General features: G+C 45.0%; 1 protein-coding gene across 1 annotated transcript in view; it reads right to left on the bottom strand.

The window, feature by feature from the left end:
- GUCY1A2 (guanylate cyclase 1 soluble subunit alpha 2) overlaps nt 1–5,380 on the bottom strand; it is a 302,125-nt gene extending 296,745 nt beyond the window's left edge. The window contains exon 1 of the mRNA XM_038422765.2: nt 4,921–5,380. Coding sequence (XP_038278693.1) covers nt 4,921–5,154 — 234 coding nt within the window. The 5' untranslated portion in view covers nt 5,155–5,380. The remainder of the gene's footprint in view (nt 1–4,920) is intronic.
- Nucleotides 5,381–15,582: the final 10,202 nt, after the last annotated feature.

Consider the following 15,582-nt stretch of genomic DNA (forward strand, 5'->3'; position numbering starts at 1 on the left):
GTGCAAGAAATTGTTTCTTTTCAGTTCTTTGGAAGAAGAACTCCAGAATTGGACAAAGTAGGATGGATTGAATTACATTTTAGAACACTGAAAATAAGTGTAAAAAACAAATCTTTCTACCTTTTGCAGAAAGTGATACTTATGCAATGGCAGCCTTCAACTAGACAGCCACATCTGACAGATTACAAGTGATACAAAATTCAGTAGCCAATTCTCTGTATATCTTAGCACAAAATAGTTCATGTTGTTCATGAATGCATTTCTTTCCAGTTGCGTTTCGTTTTCCTTTGGCAATTAAGTACTTTTCTACTCACCCTATCTGTTACATATTTAACAAGAGTTGGTAAGAGCCAACAACTGCATTGTTTCGGAGGGACATAATAGTGTGTTATGCTTTCATCTCTTCTTTCATTCTGGTGCTCTGCACATCACAGCTTTTTCACTCCAAGATGCAATAGATTCTCTCTCTTGCACCCTGGATCCTCTGTCTCTCATTCAGCACCTTTGTCCCTTGGATGCTCCTTCTCTGTCTGCTCCTCTTCCCCTTGGATGGTCCCTTGCACTCAGCTCTCATGCTCTATTTTTGTATTCTTCGTAGCCTGTGCTACCTCCTGATTGAAACAACATCACAACAGGGATTCCTCTGCATGCCTCAGCAATACACACAAATATTCTTTCTCCATCAGTGAAAACTACAAAATACTACTCTGCATCTGAACCGTTGCCATCTCGGCACTAACATGTGGAGCATAACACTAAGACTAAATGCAAAAATTGAAAGATCTGTGGTGTCTTTCAACTTTGAAAGCATTTAATACAGCGGAGAAAAGTGCAGAATTCCCTCTGGAAATGAAGACTCGGTTGTTTCCCCAATATATGTGATCCTTCAGATTTAACTGCCTGAATTAAATTGACATTGCCCTCCTCTCACCTGTTTTATATCAGTGTAATCCAATTAGCTTCAGTATAAATACTCCTGATTTACAACAGTGTATGGGCAAAGAAAACTGGGTGTAAAGTATTAAACATAAGGGTGACTTGACAGACTGCAAGACCGGTACTCTTCTGAACACAGCACTACATCTGTAGTTGTGCTGTTGTGTTATCACTGAAAAGGCTTTCAACAAAAAAACAAAACAAATTCAAATCATAATATCTTGGACAAATTATTTCTAGAAGAGATTGGGCCTGATTCTCCTGTCACTTACATAGCATTTGTGCCACTGTGTCTTTATTAACTTTGTGGAGTTACTCCTGATTTCCACCAGTGTAAGTGAAATCAGAATCAGGCACCATAGATCTGTCAGTACCATGCTTGGATGAAATTAAGAAAGGGAAATTTTAGGTGAAAAAATCCATCAGTAAGAGCTTTTGGACTAATCTCCTATGGAAACTAGTGGAAGACCAATTACTTAGGACATTAAAACTAGACTGGACAAAACCTGCACAATCAGGAATGAATAAACCTGTAATGGCAGGAAGGTGAAGTAGACAATTTAACAGGTCTTCCCCAACTCTAGATTATATGATTCTGTGTTTATTCTTCAAACTAATGCAATGGATTAACTAAAACTAAGCTGTAAAATGGTAACTGTCTCTTACAGCATCCCACTATAGAAGGTAACAGTCAAAGCTGTGAAAATACAAATGCTAAAAAAGTTACCAGCAACAGTAATACTAGACCTAAAAATACTATACTGAGCTACCTCAGAATATTTTAAATATTGGGTAAAACTTGCTCTAGTTATACCACCTGTATTACTATTATATTAAATAATTTAATTATTTTATAATGATGCAAGATAGGCCACGTGGGATGCCTTCTATTAATTTCAGCATTATAGGATCAGATTCCCTCTGGGGAGGGAAAAATCAATGTAAGAGAAAACTCTACACTGAAACTGCAAAACTATTAACTATGTAATGCACTAAACCTTCCTTGTTAAACAACTGGTCTACTTCTGTCTACCCAATCCAAGTCCTAATGAACAAAAAGAAGTACTGTACATCACAAGCAAAGCATCTCAATGCCTCAATAATACAATATTAGACAGGTAGATAATTTCCAATGCTGGATAACAGAATACAAGAAGGCTTAGTGATTTCCACATTATTCAACAGATATCTGATTATAGATGAACATGCTAGTTGTTAAAATTAGAAATTGATACCTTAATACGTTAGAGTAATTTATGTCTCTAAGAACAAAATATTCAACTGCAGCTGGAAATTTTCTGATCCTTATATATATTATATAATATTTTGTTCTTAGAGGTCACAGGAGCTCACCATACACATGTTATATGGGAGAAAAAATATTTTACATATAACAACTTAACACTGGAAAAGTTTGTGTCACTAATTGTACAGTCTTCCAAAGCAACAGAATTGTATATAGCAGATTCTATCCAAATTCAAAATTAATGTTAACGGTCACAGTATTTTAACATTCTTCCTTAATTCTCAGATGTAGACATGTTTATTCAAGTAATCATCAAAGCAGCATTTTTAAGAGACTGGTGTCTTCAAAGTGCAACCATTTCAATGAATGCTAGAACTCAAGGCAAATCTGTCATTCAACTTGTTTTTATAAAAACAGAAAGCTCAAAATGTTTTACCCCGTTCAATAAGGAAAAACCCTACATGTGAAAGGAGTTCACATCTATTCAGGACAGGAAAAAATATGTACGCAAGCACTGTGTACATTTTGGGTGAAGTAGGAACGTTTTAGAAAAATATAAAACACTATCAGCAATTAGTTACAGTTATCAATCATAATTAGTACTTGTTTTTAAATAATTTCTTTTAAAAATACCGTAGGCTTACTATTTTGAACAGGCTTTTTGCAGGAAGGGAATTCAAGCTGAAACTACAAACATGACTAATAGGATAGCGGAGGGTATTTTTATCTTCCAGCCCAGTTATAAACATTTGATTTCAAGAGGAGTTCTTTAAACCTGGTTTAAGTTGCTTAAAATAAACAGACAAACTCCATGACAAGGAGGCACTGCAATTATGCTAAGTAATATGAAAATCTCTATGAACTAAGATAACTGGAAGAAAGTTAAACATTTACCAACAAAGAAAATATTAATTTTAATCAAAATAACTAAGTCATTGCTTATACCAAAAACAAGTTCAGTTTTTTATTTAAAAAACATTTTATTATGTACTAGTAAACACAGATTGTATGCAATTTTAATTATGATTCTGTATTTGTTTGCTATTTATACTATGTAATAGTTCAAAGACACTGAATCTTTCCCAATCTCTATTTCATGTTACTTGGGAAATGCCCTATTTTTATGGCTAGTAAAACAGCTGCAGCTTAGCACATCCTAAAGGTAACATGGGTTGATTTTCCATATCCCTCCCCATACTAGAAAAAGTATGAAAAGGAAGATAAGCAACAGCCCATTTTAAAATGATCTATGCTGAGTGGCTTGCACAGGTTAATAACTCCTCATTCTCTTCTCAGCCAAACTAGATTCCCAGCAGCAGCTCTTGGAGCATTGGGCATTTTACTTACTGCACAGCCCCTATTTAAATGAGATTCCCCCAGTGGCGCCAATTTGGGGGGGGGGGGGAGAATGTGCCACACACGCACACCCCCAAAAGGTTTTTGCACTTGCTTAAAGTTCCATAGGCCACTGAGCTGGCGGGGGGGGGGTCTACTAAATGTAGGGATGTTTCTAAACCAGAACAACTGGTGCTGGAGTGGTCCAGAGCAGGGCACCAGCTGCGTGGTTGCCACACCAGTGAAATTTCACTCGGCTGGGCCACATTCCAGTGAGTGGCATTGCAATCTGGTGCAGGTGGCTGCCGTGCCACTGAAATTTGGCCTGGCTGCCCCTCCCACGAGACAGCGGAGCAGCCAGGCCAAAGGTGTTGCGACCTGCTGCAAGAGAAGCCTCTTCGGTAGGGCAGACTCCACTCAAAGCAACACCGGCTCATGCACTGTGCGGGTAAGAGAGACGGGAGACTCCCGGGGTGAGGAAGACCCAGGTCCCTGCCAGAGGCGACTGGAATTTCCCCCCCCCCCTCCCCCCACTGCCAAGAAGTATCTGTCTGGGGCCACTGCCCAAGAGCAGCCTCCGAGGGTGCTCAAAAGGTCTGACAAGAAGCGGGCTAGACACGGTCTACGGCGGAACCGCGGGCGAGAGGAGAGAGCGAGCGGCTGCCGGGCCCCACCCCGTCCCGCAGACCCCCTGCCCAGTGGCTCCAGGAGCGGCAGAACGCCGGGCGGCGCGTGCCCGAAGGGGGCTGGGGGACAAGGCACCTGAGCCCGCCCGGCTGCACGAGAGCGGCCGCTGCTGCCCGCGAGCCTCGGCGCTCAGCCCGCCTTCCCCGCGCCCGGCTGGCGCAGAGGGACCCGGGGCTGCGGGCAGTGAGGCCCGGGCAGTGCCCGGCAGGGTGGGGGTGTCGGGGAGGGGGGGGGTTAGGTTCCCGCGCAGGGGCACTGGGGGGCTACCGGGGGTCGGTGGGGCAGCGAGGAGGGCATGAGGCAGGGCAGAGGGGTCCAGGCACAGTGGGGTATATGGACAGGACTGCGGGGGCACATGGAGGAGGATGCGGGGAGGCTATAGGGGGCCGGACAGAGGGGGGGCTCTAGGGGTAGATTCGAGGGGGGGCCTCTGGGGGCAGGATGCCGATGCAGGGAGGATTATCGGGGTCCGGGCAAGGGGTGGGGGAAGGGAAACAGGGGTCGATTCTGGCTGGGGCCGTAGGGGAGGAGACAGGAGTCCAGGCAGGGACGGGTTCGGGGCTGGGGGGGGGGGGAAGTGTGGGCCCCCCCCCCGCTCCAGCCTGACCTCCCTCACCAAGGGGCAGGCAGGAGATCGGCTGGGGGAGCCCCTCGCCCCGGGGGAGCCGCCAGCCCCGGGGCGCGACACGTCCCCTGCCCCCGCCCGGGCTACGTACTGTGGGAGCCGTCAGGCGGCTGATGCTCTCCCCGAGCGAGTCCAGGTTGACCCGTCTCCGGCGCGGAGCCCTCCTGGCGGCGGCGGCGAGCGGGTCCTGCGGGCCGGGCGGGCTCCGGCTGCCGTTCCAGCAGAGCCTGGACAGGGGACATTCGCCCTCCTCCTCCGGGCTGGTCTCCAGGTAGTCCGAGCCCAGCGAGCTGAAGGACTCCGAGGAGATCTTCCGGCGGGCCATGCTGCTGCGGGCGCCGGGCGAGCGTCACATGTGCCGGGGCAGCGCGGCGGGGCTGCGGCGGGGACCCGGGGGGCGGCTCATGGCTGGAAGTTCCTGCCCCAGCCCGGGTGCCCGCGGCCGGAGGGAGCGGCTCCGCGCTGCGGCCCCGGCTCCGCGCCTGCCGCGCCCTGGCCAGGGGGTGCCGCGGGCTCCGCCGGGCTGGGCGGTTTTAAAGCGGATGCCGCCGCCGCCGCCGCCGCCTCGGCGGCTGCCTCGCTCCCGCGCCCCCGCCCGCCGGAACCACGTGGGGTGGGGAGGCTTCGCCTCGCCTGGCGCCGCAGCTCGGGAGCCGCCAGGGCACTTTCCCGGGACTTCCCCCGGGCACCCCCGCAGAGAACCGGCGCCCCCCACCCCGGCGCGTCCGCTGGCCCCCGGGCTGTCAGTCCCCTCCCGCCCCCCGCCTGCGATGGCCGCCGGGGCTGGCAGCCCTCGCGCTCCTGGGCAGGTGGAGCCGGGCCTGGGACTTGCCCCTTCCCCCCGTGGCCTGCATGCGGTGCCCAGCCGGGAGGAACTGCCCCTGCTCCGCCAGTGCCCCCCCCCCCCCGCGCCTGGCTTGGACTCCCCTTCGGGCGGACAATCCCCGGGTCTCCCCACTCCAGACAGTGCCCTGGGCTGCCTCCCTCCCGTACACACACATCCCACGGGCTGGGCCCGCTTCTGAAGCGGGACGGGAGGGGCTTCCTAAGGTGTCTCCTCTGTCCCCCTCCCCCCAAAGCTTCAGACTCCTCCTCCCCTCTTGCCCTTGATCAGGAGGCTAAGCCAGGCCAGGGCTCCCTTCTGCCCAGAGTAGAAGGAATTGCCCCCTGGCTGGCAGGAGCACAAACTAGCGGCTCAGGAGACGCGATGCTGGATCCCACTTTCTGACCTTATGATCTTTAATCCTTAACTCTGTCCTCTGAACAAATGCACCAAATTGAGAAAGAGCTCGGGAATATAGAGCTGGGGCAATTGTTTCACCACTGACCCGCTGGGTATCCCACAAGGGCAAAACTTCTACAGTGCTGTTACTGCATTGATTGCAATGATTTTACCCCTGGTTTACATTGAGAATGACAGCGAAGAATCAGGCCCCAGGGGCATTGTGCTTGGTGGGAGCAGAGCAATTCTAATGAATCACAGCATCTCTTCCTCTACTTGCTTGGGCACCTGCCTTCCTAGATGGCGTTTCATCGTTTTGATTTAAAGTGGTTAAATACTACTAACAAATAGTGTACAGCTATGCTACAGATTTATCATAAAGATATATACTAAAAGCAAGTGCCTTCTGCAGCCATGGCAGGAAATAGTTTACATGCTGTAATAAACAAAATTTAGTACATTTCAGAGGAGATACTTACTAGAGACTGCAAAAATTAGTTTAGATCACACATCCAGCTATTGGGCGTGTCAGTTTCTCCTGTCTTCTTATTTTGCCTTTCTTGGAAACTCTAGTTACAGGTGTTTATTTGCTTATTTTTCAAATACTCCCCCCCCCCCCCCCCGTCAGTACTGGACAGCTCCATTGCTTGTAAGTAAGATGTTTTCAACTCTGCAACTATAGTTACTGCTAAAGAAGCAGAATTCTGTTACTTAACTTGCTAGTTGTTTGCTCCCAAAATAAGAATTTTTGAATGTCATTCAGAAAGCTAAGAATTATGTAAAGATTTAAAAAAAAACGTACTTTGTCATCAACTCTATTCAGTACAACAATTCATTATTCCGCTTTTGTACTAGCATCACATCCACTAGCATCAATTATTTATCCAAGAAATCACATGCAGAAATAAAATGCAGGCCACACAACACCATTCAAATGAACCCTTTTTTTAAAAAGTGCTAACCAGAGCTTTGAGGACACATGACACCTCTGAAGACAGTGAAAGGGATGCTATCTAAATCATCATTCCCTCCGCGCCCCAAGCCATGCATTCCCTTTAAAGAAAAGTTAAGCAATTCATGACAATAGGGCTAACAATTTCACAAATTTTACCCAGGCAAAAAGGCTCTTTACAAATATGATAATTTTATTATTTCATGCTACCAGCGAATAAGGTAGATTCTTCCTTGTTTGGTTTATCTTTAATGTAATCAAAAATGTTTAGGATGGGTGGTTTTCAGAACTGTATTTTGTGGGCAGGTTTCCTACCTTTCTATTTGGGTAGTGATTAGATATTACTTTTATTTATATATATCACATTCTTATCCTACCAAGTAACATTAAACCTCTGGATAGAGAAGTCCTGATCCAAAGCCCATTGAACAGATTGGAAGGAACAGGGCCATAGAGAGCACACATCATAGCATAATGAACCCAGGTGTGTGATTGGGACAGTGGGGAGAGAAGAAGGATGAGGAAAGGATTACAAAAAATCCTGCTTTTAATCAGAATCTTTAAAGATGGGGAAATAGAAAGTGCCAGCCAGGGCATTCCTTTCAGTTTCATCACCAGGGTTTCCCCTGGCTTGACAAGTTTTCATTACAAAGGGTCTAGAACAGAGGGTATGTGGTGGGAGGAGAGGATATTTTCCCCCAGTGAAACTAGGGAATGGATCCCAGCCAGGCTTCACATCTTGCACACGTCTTAGTGTGCATTCCTGCCAGAGGCTCAAACTCGGATTAACCAGTGTGCACTCAGGCACTTGCACAGGGCCCCATCTCAGAGAGGCCCCCCAACCACCAAGAAAAAAAAAACAATTGCAATGCTGTGAGCTCATGTGCCAGGTCACAGTACTATACATTCACATTTGGTTTGATTTGGTCCAATTACCTGCCTTGTGAGCAGGTGTCATGTGTGTGTATATGATGCTAGCAGTTCATAGCCCTCAGAGAGGTACACAAATGAGACTTTCAGGGACACAATAGAATGGTCCCACCCCAATTTTAGCAGCCTCTGTGCTGTTGAGGAGGATGAAAGGCTCAGGGAAGGAGGACATCAAGCTGGAGCAGAAGGAAACAATCCCATAGTTGGGAACTTCCTTCCAGATTATGTCATGGCATCCTCTTGCATTGAGGATACCCCTTCTCACACAGGAACCCCAGTTACTAGGAAAAACCTGAGGGGTTCAGTTATTAGAAATCTAGATAGTTGGGTTTGTGATGCTCAGGAGAACCACATGGTAAATTGTCTGCCAGATGTGAAGGTTGCAGGTCTCATGAGTCATCTAGACGGACTTATGTGTAGTACTGGAGAAGATTCAGTGGTGTGGTACATGTAGGTACCAATGACATAGGGAAAGGCAGGGAGAAGTCCTGGAGGCCAAATTTAGACTGCTAGATAAGAAAATGAAGTCCAGAACCTCCAGGCTAGCTTTCTCTGAAATGCTTCCATTTCCATCTACAGGACCAGGAAGACAGGCAGAACTGGACGGTCTCAATGCATGGACAAGATGATAGTGCAGGAAAGAGGGTTTTAAGTTTATTAGGAACTGGCAAATCTTTTGGGAAAGGAGAAACAGGGGGGCTTCTGGAGAGGTCTGGGGGGCTGCTGCAGGGGACACTGCTCGGGGGTGCCCCTGGGAGGCCACTGCTCTGAGCAGGAGGGCCTGGGACCAGAGGCACCAGCTGCCAGGGGCTGCTGAGCAGTGCCTGCTCCCATCACCCCCCAGGACCATTGCTCAGACGGTCCCCAGAACCACTGCAGGAGGTCTATAAAATCACAATAGTATGCAGAAAGTGAATAATGAGGTGTTATTTACCCTTTCACATAACACAAGAACTAGGTGTCACCTGATAAATTAATAGGGAGCAGGTTTAGAACAAACAAAAGAAATTACTTCTTCACAAATATAAAGTCAACCTGTGGAACTCGTTGCCATAGGGTGCTGTGAAGGCCAAAAGTATCACTGGGTTCAAAAAAGAATTAAATGAGTGTGTGGTGGGGTAGGTCCATCAATGGCTATTAGCCAAGATGATCAGGGATGCAACTCTAGGCTCTGGATGTCCCTAAATCTCCAACTTCCAGAAGCTAGGAGTAGATGACTGGGGATGAATCACTTGAAATTGCCCTGTTCTGTTCATTCCCTCTAAAACATCTGGCATTGGCCAGTGTCAGAGACAGGATACTGGGCTAGATGGACCATTGGTCTGACCCAGTATGGACATTTTTATGTTCTTGTGTCTGGCTGCCCTCTGTCATGAATGTAGCCAGGCCAAACTTGAGCATCGTGGGGCTGTGTGTGAGGGGCAGGTGATGAGAGCAAGCCAAGCTGGATAGCTGGTATTGGAAGGAGCCACCCTAGCCCAGGATGGATGCTGAGCTGGGTGGTGGGGGGGAGTACAGGTGAATGAAGGAGGAAGGTCCAGGGTGGTGGGTGAGAGACTGGGGGTGAGTTGTTTGGGGTGTGGGGGTGAGTGGGGAGTGTTGGGGGGCCAGGCTGTTGGGGGTTATGGCTGGTGGGGCTGAGGTATTGCAGGCTGCATGTCAGGGTTGCTGGGATGTGCAGGGGCTGTCAGTTTAAGTGGAGGCTTGTGGAGAGTTGTTGGAGTATTTGTGGGATCTGTGTAGGGTGTGGTTGGTACGTATGAGACATAGGCACTTTGCTGAGCAGCTCCTGGGCAGAGCTCTAGTTTATGGAAGGTGTGCGTGCAGGGGGGCGGAATTTCCGTAGTGCACAAGACCCCCAAATTCTTTAATTTGGGTCTACTTAGGCTTGAAATGATAAAAGGCATTGGGAATAAGCAAACTGCCTGCATTGATTTCTTCTCTTTTAGTAAAAATGATGCTTAGGATAGGAACAGGCTTTCTTTGCACAATCTTGATTATTCCTTCAGCTATTGTAGAACAGGAGCTGCAGTTGCTTTAATAACAGAACTGAAAATTCTGTAGTTTAACACCTGAGCTCCTCTGAGCCTTCATGTCCTTCCCCTGCAATACAGGCTGTGGTTCTAACTCCCCAGTGAATCACAACAGCTATTCCTTTGTATCCTAAAGCCAAAGAACATCCAGAAGATAGCAGCTATTGCTTGTCATTCTTCCACAGAAGAGCCAGTGCCAGTATACCAACACATATAGAGACTTTAGAGCCTAATCCTATAAGATTTTGACAACCCTTAACCCCCACTGGAATTGAGGTGACTCAGCAATATAGTATCAGACACTTTTCACAGGGTTGGAAGGTTTTCTTTGGTTATGAGAGGTAATCCAAAGCCATTAACAAGCTGTATTCAGAGGTCTACTTCTTTCATTGGTGCCTAAGGCTTGTCTTGAGCCCCTTCCTTTCCTTTTTATGGGCCAAATCCCACAGTCCCAAGTGAGGCAAATCTCCCAATGTTAGTTATAACTAAAAACTGCAGTATTTAGCTCTGAAGTTCTAAATATATTTGTAAATAAGGCCATTACTACAGATAAACAAAATCATATTTAGGTGTCATCTGGTACCATATTAAATGTGCAGTGCTTTGTTAATGTGTATGATCTAAGATACACATTACCTTGCTGGTGGGGATTTTACATGTTATTCAGCACTGGAAAAATACAATATTAAAAACTTACTTATCTGTAAGACATACAATCCTTATGACAATTGTAAATGACCATTTTCCCTTTTTCTATAAGGGTAAAGTCCAAAGCACCATTCCCCAACACAGATACTATCACCAAACTTCCTATGGCACCCCATGAACACTTTACAGTATTAAAAAACATATTCATATCTTTGATCCTTTTATATTATATTATATTATATTATATATATTATATTTGACATTGAGTACAGTTAAGCTGGGAAGAGAAAGACTGGTTTAACTCCTACCCTTAAGGTCAACATAGCTACCACTGGATCTACTTATGCACAGAAATTGCTCATCTTAAGAATGTAAAACATGAACGCTTTCCTTGAGAGTTTAGATATTGTGGAAACTAAAGTTCAGCATGCAGAATACAAAAATGTGACAAGGACTTCAAGGCTGCTGTTGTTCCAGCTGATACAGCACACTGAGAAAACACAACTGCTAGCCAAAAGTTAGCATTGCAACACTGACTTCTGTTCTTCAAGAACAAAGACTGTGAATTTTTTATTAGTGGGATCAACACCTGTTTGTCCCAGCCAGAAATATGTTAGTGATCTGTCTAGTGCATGATAAACTCTGCTTTGGAATTCACAATGCCTATAAAATAAATTGAAGTGAATGGAGGGATTACTTGTTTCAGTATTAAATATCATCAAAAGATGGTATAATCTAGGAATTAGAAAGAGAAGATCAGGGGCTACTAAGGTCCCGGAGTCCACTGAGGTCAGGCTATCAAGCCACTAAATCTTTGCTCAATCATTTGCCCCCCTTTTACTTCACCTGACTCAACTATAAACTGGCAAAAAGCCAAATACCCACGATAGATGCTGCATCTAAAAGTTGAATATCTTTCTTTGAAAAAAAATACAGCACATTCAGACTTGGCAAACTATAAAATGTAAGTGAAAAAATGAAGCACTCAAAGCCTATAAAGCAAATGGTTGTTTTCTTTTTCCTTACACAGAGGGTCAGATTTACTGAACCTGATGCCAGGGGGGTAATTTAAACTCTCATGCACTAGCCAACTCCTCCTGTGCACTAGGGGATTTACCCTAGCATTGACACTGTCTGTTCTACCTCAGGGTACCTATAAAATCTCATCGGGAGCTCTGTAAGAGCACTGAAAACGTAAGCTGCTAAGTGGGATGCTCTGACATCTGAACACCACATCCCTCAGTCACTTTGGCCTCGTCATCTTCCCAGTCAGTTCTATCCACTATTTGTATAGGAGTGAGGAAGGGGCAACCACTTTGTGTTGCTACTGCACCCCTATCCCTCCCTGACAAGCTTTCTGCCACTGGTGGTCTTCTTCAGGATCTTCACTGACATAAGGTGGTCTTGGCCCAAAGAATGTACAATGGCATCTACAACTGAGTCCGAAGTCATTTTAGACATTTTGGTTTCAAAGATCCTTTTCAAACTTCTGAAACAGCTCCTGGAATTTCTTACACTGACAGAGATAGTCAGGCCCACTGCACCCATATTAAAAGCTGCAAAATCTACATTCAGCTTTGAAAGAACGTCTTTGGTCACAGACAATGCTTGCGCAGGGTTTTGGAAACCAAACCAAGACTTCTAAAGATTCTAATATGACTATTGGACTGTCTTGTCTCATGAGGGAAATCAGAGTTGATGGTCTCGATGGGTTGTGTCCCCCACATCCTTCGGGGCACTGCACCTCTTCAGAGTAGGGACACTGACTTTCTAGTTGTTCTGTAGAACTCCTAGCACACTTCATACTACTGTAAAAATAATGCATGCACTGTTTGTTCTTCATTGATTTTCTGACAACTGATTGGCTGCTTTTATGAATAAGTTCTTTTAGTGCTGGTTAATTTATACTTTTTAAAATCCCAACACCCTTATTTACTGTAGAAATTCCACTTAGTACCATTTGAAGCACAGTGTATAATAATTAAACAGATGTCTTTATGGTGTGTGCCTTCTTTAGTATTAACTGATCGAGCAAGTTCTTTCCATAAATATTACAATTTTACTGGAGTTCATCCCTTCACTATTAATAAATTCAAGCTCTTTACTAGTGGTTTCCATATTTAAAATTCCTAAATCCAGAAGCAATGTTGCTCACATTAAAATGGACCGATAGAGTTCTGTTGCCGATTTTTAGATCAAATATTAACCCAGATAGGAATCTTATTTACACAGTCTATCTTTTTCTTTTTAGTTACTTACAATAAGAAATTACTGAATGAACACTAGCTCCAGACAAGTCTACAAGGAAGCTCACACAACACATAAAGAGTGAGCTTTCCCTGGGAAATGCTTTTGCACTCCATAATGCATATGCTGACTGGTCTCCAATTCTTTACTCCTTTGGAGCATAAAGAAGAAATAAAGATTTTGTTGCTAGATTGCTACAGTGAAAGAGAGAGACAGTGAAATGTGTACAGATGTATAGAGTAAAGAGCCATTGTGATAGTAACCAGAGCAGATTGAAGGTGTGTCTATCTCTGTCCTGACTAGCATACATGGAGTTATTCATTGAACATCGGGGTACAGAAACAATCAGTCCATACTTTGCCTATGAAAGAGAATGATAATCTATTAGGGCAGTGGTTCTCAAACTTTTTTTTCCCCCCACAGACCACTTGAAAATTGCTGAGGGTCTAGGGGGACCACTTAATGATCTTTCCAAATGTTGTTTGTACCATTAACTAACTATTGTAACTCACTTTGGATAAAAGCGCTATATGTATTTTAAAAAAATTAATAATAATTAACTTTTTTTGTTCTATAAATAAAAGCACACAACTTATATTTTCATTTCAGTAGTCTTACATTTCTAATGCGATGGATGTGCCCTCTCCCCCCCACTGGGGCAACCCCCGAGCTGGGGCTGGGAAGAGGGGAGTCTCTCCCCGCCACAGCAGCCACAGAGCTGAGTCTGGGAAGGAGGGCTCTCTCTCCCCGGCAGCCAAAGCCCTGGAGCTGGGGAAAGTTGCCTCTTTCTCTGGCTGCTGCAGCCCTGCACGTCCCAATTCCCCCTCTTCTCATCTCACTGCCCCCTTCCACCTACTCCTTATAGATTCATAGATTCATAGATACTAAGGTCAGAAGGGACCATTCTGATCATCTAGTCCGACCTCCTGCACAGTGCAGGCCACAGAATCTCACCCACCCACTCCTATGAAAAACCTCACCCATGTCTGAGCTATTGAAGTCCTTAAATCATGGTTCAAAGATTTCAAGGACCAGAGAAGCCTCCCTCAAGTCAACCATGCCCCATGCTACAGAGGAAGGCGAAAAACTTCCAGGGCCTCTCCAATCTGCCCTGGAGGAAAATTCCTTCCCAACCCCAAATATGGCAATCAGCTAAACCCTGAGCATATGGGCAAGATTCACCAGCCAGATACCCAGGAAAGAATTTTCTATAGTAACTCAGATCCCATCCATCTAATATCCCATCTCAGGGGATTTGGCCTATTTACCCTGAATATTTAAAGATCAATTACTTACCAAAATCCCATTATCCCATCATACCATCTCCATAAACTTATCGAGTAGAATCTTAAAACCAGATAGATCTTTTGCCCCCACTGCTTCCCTTGGAAGGTTATTCCAAAACTTCACTCCTCTGATGGTTAAAAACCTGCGTCTGATTTCAAGTCTAAACATCCTGGTGGCCAGTTTATACCCATTTCTTCTTGTGTCCACATTGGTGCTGAGCTTAAATAATTCCTCTCCCTCTCCTATATTTATCCCTCTGATATATTTATAGAGAGCAATCATATCTCCCCTCAACCTTCTTTTAGTTAGGCTAAACAAGCCAAGCTCCTTAAGTCTCCTTTCATAAGACAAGTTTTCCATTCCTCGGATCATCCTAGTAGTCCTTCTCTGTACCTGCTCCAGTTTGAATTCATCCTTTTTAAACATGGGAGACCAGAACTGCACACAGTATTCTAGGTGAGGTCTCACCAGTGCCTTGTACAACGGTACTAAAACCTCCTTATCCCTACTGGAAATGCCTCTCCTGATGCATCCCAAAACGGCATTAGCTTTTTTCACAGCCATATCACATTGGCAGCTCATAGTCATCCTATGATCAACCAATACTCCAAGGTCCTTCTCCTCTTCCGTTACTTCTAATTGATGCGTCCCCTACTTATAACTAAAATTCTTGTTATTAATCCCTAAATGCATAACCTTACACTTCTCACTATTAAATTTCATCCTATTACTATTACTCCAGTTTACAAGGTCATCCAGATCCTCCTGTATAATATCCCGATCCTTCTCCGAATTGGCAATACCTCCCAGCTTTGTATCATCTGCAAACTTTATTAGCACACTCCCACTTTTTGTGCCAAGGTCAGTAATAAGAAGATTAAATAAGATTGGTCCCAAAACCGATCCCTGAGGAACTCCACTGGTAACCTCCCTCCAACCTGACAGTTCGCCTTTCAGTAGGACCGGTTGCAGTCTCCCCTTTAACCAATTCCTTATCCACCTTTTGATGTTCATATTGATCCCCATCTTCTCCAATTTAACTAATAATTCCCCAAGTGGCACGGTATCAAATGCCTTACTGAAATCTAGGTAAATTAGATCCACTGCATTTCCTTTATCTAAAACATCTGTTACCTTTTCAAAAAAGGAGATTAGGTTGGTTTGGCACGATCTACCTTTTGTAAAACCATGTTGTATTTTGTCCCATTTACCATTGACTTCAATGTCCTTAACTAATTTCTCCTTCAAAATTTTTTCCAGGACCTTGCATACTACAGATGTCAAACTAACTGGCCTGTAGTTACCCGGATCACTTTTTTCCCCTTTCTTAAAAATAGGAACTATATTAGCAATTCTCCAATCATTCGGTACTATTCCTGAGTTTACAGATTCATTAAAAATTCTTGCTAATGGGCTTGCAATTTCAGGTGCCAA

This window comes from Dermochelys coriacea, chromosome 1, assembly GCF_009764565.3.
Source record: "Dermochelys coriacea isolate rDerCor1 chromosome 1, rDerCor1.pri.v4, whole genome shotgun sequence".
In the NCBI taxonomy this organism is placed as follows: domain Eukaryota; kingdom Metazoa; phylum Chordata; order Testudines; family Dermochelyidae; genus Dermochelys; species Dermochelys coriacea.